At 36.4% G+C, this 7,469-nt stretch overlaps 1 protein-coding gene across 1 annotated transcript in view; it reads left to right on the plus strand.

Annotated features, from left to right (window-relative positions):
* LOC107564069 (protocadherin-1-like) overlaps nucleotides 1-6,773 on the plus strand; it is a 170,807-nt gene extending 164,034 nt beyond the window's left edge. Inside the window, exon 5 of the mRNA XM_016249066.1 lies at nucleotides 6,019-6,773. Within this exon, the coding sequence (XP_016104552.1) occupies nucleotides 6,019-6,428 (410 nt within the window). The 3' untranslated portion in view covers nucleotides 6,429-6,773. The remainder of the gene's footprint in view (nucleotides 1-6,018) is intronic.
* The last annotated feature ends 696 nt before the right edge of the window (nucleotides 6,774-7,469 follow it).

Genomic DNA, 7,469 nt, shown 5'->3' on the forward strand with positions numbered 1-7,469 from the left:
TAAGTATACTTAAGTAAAGTTCAAGTATATTTTTAAGTATACTTTATGTAGCAAGTATACAAATATCAGTGTACTAGTAGTATACTTGTAAGTGTACTATTTAAATACTCATTGGGACTGAATTGGCCCACTTTCTAGAATATAAAATTATACTTTAAGTATAACAGTAGTAAACTTTAAGTACACAACTAGTTTACAACAATATTTTTAGCTTGTACTGCAACTATACTAAAAGTGAACATATGAATACTGATAGTTTTCTAAGTAAATACTTGTAGTAGCATTTTTAGTACACTTTGAAGTATAGTCTTAGTAAACTACTAGTTTAGTAGTTTTATACTGCAAGTATACTCGTATGTTTACTTTAAGTGAACTTTACATAATACTTTAAGTATACTACTATGTCCCTATTTAGGTATTAATTTGTATATATTTTGTTATATAAATATCTGAACATACAAAACACCGAAATAAAACAGGGTCTGCTTGTAAACAAAAACATTTTATTCTAGCTTCATGCATTCTCTTTTTAAACACTTGAATGTGAGTAAGTTTCATAAAAAAAATAAAAATAAATAAAGAACATTTGGAACAAAAAGCTGAAAAAAAGACTATGAATTGGATTCAGAACGATAATCAAAACGATCAACACCCCAAAGCTTGACAGTCATTATTACCTCTTCATTGGTCGACATTACATCAACTTTACACAGTTTTGATGCTGTTTTATGTCTGATGATCGTGTTAGATTACATGTGGAAGCATCTGTTGTTTCGGTTTCTTCTTCACTTGTGTTTTTTGGAAATTCTGTACAGAAAATGTGTACTAGCGCCCCCTACAGTATAACAATGAAAACATGGATTCTAGGAACACAAGTATAGCTCAAATATATTTAGACTTTTTCTAAGTAGGCTATTAGTCAAGTATACTTAAATGTCATTTTAAGTATATTTCTGAGAAGTACATAAAGCCCATTTCTGAGAAGTACATAAAAAGTAGACAAAGTATACTTTCCTATTTTTTGGTTAAAAGAAGTATACTAATAGCACGCTTGAATAAACATTTTTCATAAGGGTAGGGTGCTGTGATGTCCTATGGACACTGATCAGTTGAGTTTGCTCCTTTTTCATCTATCCATTTGTCTGTATCTAGACTACTGAAGGCTTTTGTGCTCCCTTTTTTTCTTCACAGGCAGTTGTTTAGGCCTTCATCACAATCAAACTCTACACCCTTGCTTCATCTTCAATGATTCAGCTTGTGCACAGACGAACTCAACTTTTAAAACATTCACGAGTGGAAGATGTTATGCAGCTTACCCTAGTTGATTTAGCCGCAGGCTATAGCCTTTCTCCATGTGCTTATCTTCCTAATCCAGGAGGAGATTCAATGCAGCTGATGCATACTGAAACACTGAAACACAGCGTGCCAACATGTGGAGTTTTGCAAAATGACACACGTCACTCCCCCCTTCCCTCGGCTGGCAGAGTCAGGAGAGCAAATTTGGTCAGCGGGCTAGGACATTGATTTTTGTGGATCAGATAAGTTCCATGTTTAACAGATGTAGGCCAATGGGACACAGTCCAAACGATAGCTCTGCTCAGAACTCATTTAGGCCGTAAGTGAAGCTTTGGCAAAGAGATGCAGAACGTAAGCACAGAAAAATGTTTCAGAGGTTTAAATACCTCCTCTGTCCCAGTGAGAATGGTGGAAATGTACACAGCGTCATGTAAAAGGGACCGTGTCTATGAAATAGAGTAGAATTTAAAGTTTAAAATCCACCTGCAGTCAAATGATATAACATTTATTAACACTAAATCTAATTGAATGTATATAAAGCGAAACTAAAACTACCTTCTTTGCATGTTTTGCATGTTTGACGTTAATTACATTGTATCCAGTAAGTCACTTTGTAATTTAAGTTGTAGAATTTTTTTTTTTCTTAGTAGTACTCTGGAAATAGATTTTCTGTTGAGTGGCTTACATTAATTCACACAGTGTCTTTTTAGTTATGCAGTACCGCATGTATTGAGACTGGCAATGGAACAAGTCTAAATTTAAACCTTCATCAATACATTGACACCACAAGCAAACCACCAGTTAAGTGGGAATGTTTGAATGTGGAGCAGGACTTGCACGCCTGACCCAATCATTAGATTCCCAAATGAATATCTATTGAATCAGTCTTGCTCTGTGTTAAATGTTCAATTCTAGTTTAACAGGGTAAAGTTTTAAGACTGTTTGATTATTTGTTTGATTTAAGATAATTTGAATAGTGACTTGTTTTGATAGCCATGATGTATTTGTGGTACACAACTAAACCCTGATTTTGCATAATATCAAACTTACACAAGAACTTCATATGAGGAGAAAATTTTCAAAGCTAAAATGTATATGCTGTATGCAACAGTGAGAGAGGCGTTTCTGCACATCTCACTTGTGTCTTGCTCTTGTGGTTACTCACTAATGTAACTCTTTAGTGCTGTGGCTACTGGCTATCTTTTCTGCTATTAGACAGTGCAATGTCTCATCTTCGTCCTCCTGCTGTGTTCAACCACATGTTATTCTGAGCTGCTGTTAGCCCAGCCAAGAGAAACAGCACCGCTTATGGACTTGTTTTTTTTGTTTTGTTTTTTGCACTCCATCTGTCCAATGTAATTGCACTCTGCATATAGGCACTTTGATTGCATGTTATGTTGCTGCTATTGCACTTGACGATACATCAATAATACACAATACTTATGAAATATAATTCCTAGTAATATAATATGACAATATATTAGCAATATATAAATTAAATACATTTAAATAAATGTTATTATTGAACAAAAGCATAACACATTACAGCATAACATATTAAACCTTTTTCCTTTTGGATTCAGTTTTTTTATTTTTTTATAATCCCCCATACCTTTAACTTTTTTTCCATTTCAAGCCCTTACTTCACGTTTTACTTTATTTTCTCCCGTTATTCTATCCTCTCAAAAGCAGTGTGTCGATTAATTAATAGCTGGCTAATTAAATTTTTCTAAAAGTAATAACTTGTTTAAGCACGAATAAAGAGTGACAAGGCAAAGTCCTAATCTGCCAAAGTTTAATTAGTCTCAGCGAGGTTTGCATACAAGCAGATGGGGAGTCAGGAGGAGAGGACATCCCAGCAAATGACAACGGAATGAAGGGCTGGGAAGGGTAGAGCAGAGGCGAGGTGGTGGGGGTTTCCATCATCTCTGCCTGTCTGCTTCCATCCGTGCTCAAGATCAGCCCGCTCTCACACACAAGGGATTGTGGGATAGTTGGAGTGTTGGTGTTAACTGTCAAATAAAGGCTGGTTTTCCCACTGCTATCCTCCACACCTGTCACCCAGGGCAACCTGTGTGTTGTGGCCTGAGTGGTTAGGCTCCCTTGGGTGGCTTTAAGGTATAGCCAAAGCTGAAAATCAATTGGCTAAACTGTTATAGAATGAAGTGAAGAGCCTGCATATATTAGGGATTGGCTTAGAGGGCCCTGGGGTAAATGAACAATGAGCTATTGACTACAACACTGCTCTCTTACAATGACTGCACTTACATGGACTGAAGACAATTATTATACCAATACATATACATTTATACATGTGTATACTTAATTCTCATGTTATTTATAATTGGTGTCAAGTCTATTTTGGAAATCCAATTTATGCAAAATATATATTTTTAAATATATATAAAGTTATTTAAGCATGTTTACAATATCTAATTATTTGTAAATGTTTATTGTTGCCCTTGCTTTCCCTCCACAGACATCTATATTAAATGTGTAACCCTGAGTCTACTCTGAATATACATAAACTGCATAAAACAGAATATAATTCGGAAATAATTGACTCTGATTGATAGGAGGGGCTTAGTGAGGTGGATACTGAATAATAGTTGGATTTTTTTCATCCCCTAATACAAACAAAAAGCTTATTCTTATTCATTATTGTCATTTTGATCAAATCATTGAACGATCAATGAAACGGTCAAATGGACATTTTGACAGCTGCACAATTGGACATAGAATTCATGAGAAAACAGCTTGAACCTTGTATGTATATTTTCCATCCATATCACCCCAGGGGCATGACAGTTGAATGGAAATGACACGAAGCAAATCTCTTGTGCCAGCCCTCCATCAAAGAAGAGAAGAGCAAAAAAAATGCAAGGAGCCCAGTCTTAACACATCTTTCCTCTTTACTTTAAACAGCACCAAATGTCAGATACTCATCTGGAAATAATTTCCATTCTATTATGGTGACAAGGGGTCAGCGGAATCTAATTAGCTGAAAAAAAGTGCTAGAGAGCCGGATTGAGAGTGATTGGTGATAGGGGCAGTGGTGCAGGGCAGGCTCTCCGGCCTTATGGCTCAGTGGGAACCCTTCTGAGGTTAACTCCAACTCGAAGGAAGGAGATAAGAAAAGGAGAGAGAGGGATTCAGGTGCCGTGTGCCAGAGACGAAGGTCTCTATTGGTCTGTCAGAGCCTCAACTTTGAATATTCTTCCCTGAGTGATAGTGAAAGAGAAATATAAGTGCTAAAATGCAGCAAATATAGATTGGCTTTCAGTGTCCATTTTTATTTCTTAGTTCATATGTCTATCATCTATCTATCTATGAAGTAAAACAGCAACAACAACAACAACAACAAAATATTCTTAAAGTGTGTTCTATGATGGTCAAATACCAGGGAAAAAATAATGTTGTCCGCTGCCTCAAATCACAGGCCTTTTATAGAGCTCAGGCATTTAGGGAAATAAATGTTTCGCCCTCGAGAACTTGCCATTCTGCCCTCCCCCCTTTCACATGCACACTATCAAACTAATCTAATGTCACTTTCAGAGGAAAGGTTAGGCTCAGCTTTTGCATTCATATTTTCCAGACAGAGAGTTTGACCTTTGCAGATCAGACCGTAATTTTCGCTTCTTGTGATGCCATCCAGCTCCACCAACCTTTTATAGTGAACATTAGCATCCATTGGTTGGTTACAGTGAACAAGGGTGAGAATAGGCTGTAGAGTTGTTTGTGCAGCTTTGATTGACTGCAGAAGTAAAGCTTCACAATAAAATAGTGATGTCAATACTCATTTATGATTTTCAATAGTAGGGCTACAATTAAAGTGCTCTGTAATTTGTTTAATTTATCATTTTAACAGGTTTAGTCAATTAATTTCCTTTAACGTTGAGTAGATGAAACCAAATCATTAAAAAAATAAATAAATACAGAATATAATAGTAATACCGAACTAAATGTTCTTATTATACGGAATGATAGCAGCACCACTGTAAAAAATACTCTGACAGAATTACTTATTCAATGGCGTCACAACACAGAGACAAGCATTACCAATGTAGTTTGATTTCCCTACGAATTACAATGAGCCAGTTAATTTTAGTTAGTCAAAAGTATAGAGCACAACCAGTGTATTCTGGTTCCCGAATGACTCTAATGAGTCGGTTCTATTTCAGTGAATCGAAAACACTGTGTGCAACCAGTGTATCCCGATTATTGAATGAATGACTCTTTTGTCTTGGTTCTTTTTGCAAATTAAAATCACACAGTGCAATCAGTGTACCCCAATTCCCGAACGAATAGCTATAATGATTTGGTTATTTTTAGTGAATCTAACACATACACCTTACAGCTAACTGTAAGACTTAAATAGTTACAGATTGGTTGTTCATATGAAAATGTGTAAAGATGATCATATGTGTTATGCATATTACTTACACATTTTGTCAGTATATTTCATAAATATTAATGACTATAATATTATTATATTATATTATATAGCATTATTGTTTGAATATATAGTTAAGGTAAATTATTCAATTGCATTTAATTGTCCCTTAAAATAATAATAATAATAATAATAATAATAATAATAATAATAATAATAATAATAAACTATGAAAACAGAACATTTATCTAAACACACCTTTTGCATGAATTGCTTTAAATGTATTTATTATTAAAATGACCTCATCATTATATTATCTTTTCTTCCAGATCTGAGGCCTCTACCTGACGTGGCCATGACGGGAAAATGCACACATGAATGTACGGAATACGGCCACTCGGATTCCTGCTGGATGCCTGGACAGCCCTCACCCAACCGCGCCAAGAGTGTAAAGAGTGGGCCCAAGCTCTCCACCTCCGTGCCTTACCAGGAGAGGGAGGATCAAGAGCACCTGATGGCTGACAGCAGCTCTAAGCTTCACAGAGAGGAGCGGAGCGGAGGCGGGAGCAACAAAGTGGCCAGCGTTCGCTTTTTGCCTCCCTACACTAGTGCCTATTCTACAGGTGGCGACTCCAGCAAGGACTGCCCCCGGGAGGAGATCCCCCTGAGTCAGACAGCCGATTATGCCCCTGCTACTACACCCTCCAGCCAAGGCTCCAAAAGAGAAATCTACCTGTGATTCACCTGTCGTCCGCCTATGTTTGATTCCACATTTGATCCAATATACTTGTGATCAGCAATGCCTGTGAGAGGATAAATGGCCTCATTATCAAAACACCTGCTAATTCTACCACACCACCAGACCCCGATTTACTCAGACATCTCGATGTGCATCTCCAATCCCCTCAGCCATAAGCCAAATGGTTGACACAAAACAGCTAGAGACCTTCTTTAAAACCCTCTGGGTTTTATACAACCCTGTACATTGTTAGAGGCTCTGGAAGCCGAATAGATATGAAGAGAATAATCAGAAAAAAAAAGAAAATAATTTTGTGAATATGAAATGAAGTGCACAATCCCCATGTAAACTTCTAATGAAAGAATGTAAGGACAATTTTTAAGTGAACTTTGTGATGATTTAATGTCAAGGTTATATTCCTATTTGAATCTGATTTGTTCACTGATTTCTGTTTGTTTTTTATTATATATATGTATTACTATTATGATCAGACTGTAGTTGTGCTTACCTAAAACATATATACATCCAAATAGTACTTTTTTTTCTTCTGTGTGTAACTACTAAGAACACGAGCCAGAAGAACTGGTGAACCAAATACTGGCAATCCAAGAGGGACATGCATTCTCAACACGTATACTTTAATGAGGAGAAATATTCACCTTTCTTTAAGCACTGAAGGGTAACTGTTTCTTACATTTGTCTTATTTTCATAGGAATCTCTTTTTTAATGGATAGTGATGTAAATACTACACGTCTGATGGAACAGTTTTGATTTATGATTTAGCTGTACAGACCCTCGAAGCCATGGCTTCCCTCTGTTGATGAAAGTAGAAGGGACATTGCTCAGAGGATTTGCCTCCCTGTCAGTAAAAGAAGGACAACAGTTTTGGACCATGGAATGCTAAAGATAATCCACAGTATGAGCCTCTACCGTCTAAGTACTTGGGACTTGAGCGAACACGGAATTTGGGACAAAATCCAAGGGAAACAAATAAATTAAAGCAGGTTTGCATGATGCCATTTGTCATTTTGGACAAATTT

The sequence above is a fragment of the Sinocyclocheilus grahami genome, unplaced genomic scaffold (assembly GCF_001515645.1).
Source record: "Sinocyclocheilus grahami isolate Dianchi unplaced genomic scaffold, SAMN03320097.WGS_v1.1 scaffold907.1, whole genome shotgun sequence".
Lineage (NCBI taxonomy): Eukaryota > Metazoa > Chordata > Actinopteri > Cypriniformes > Cyprinidae > Sinocyclocheilus > Sinocyclocheilus grahami.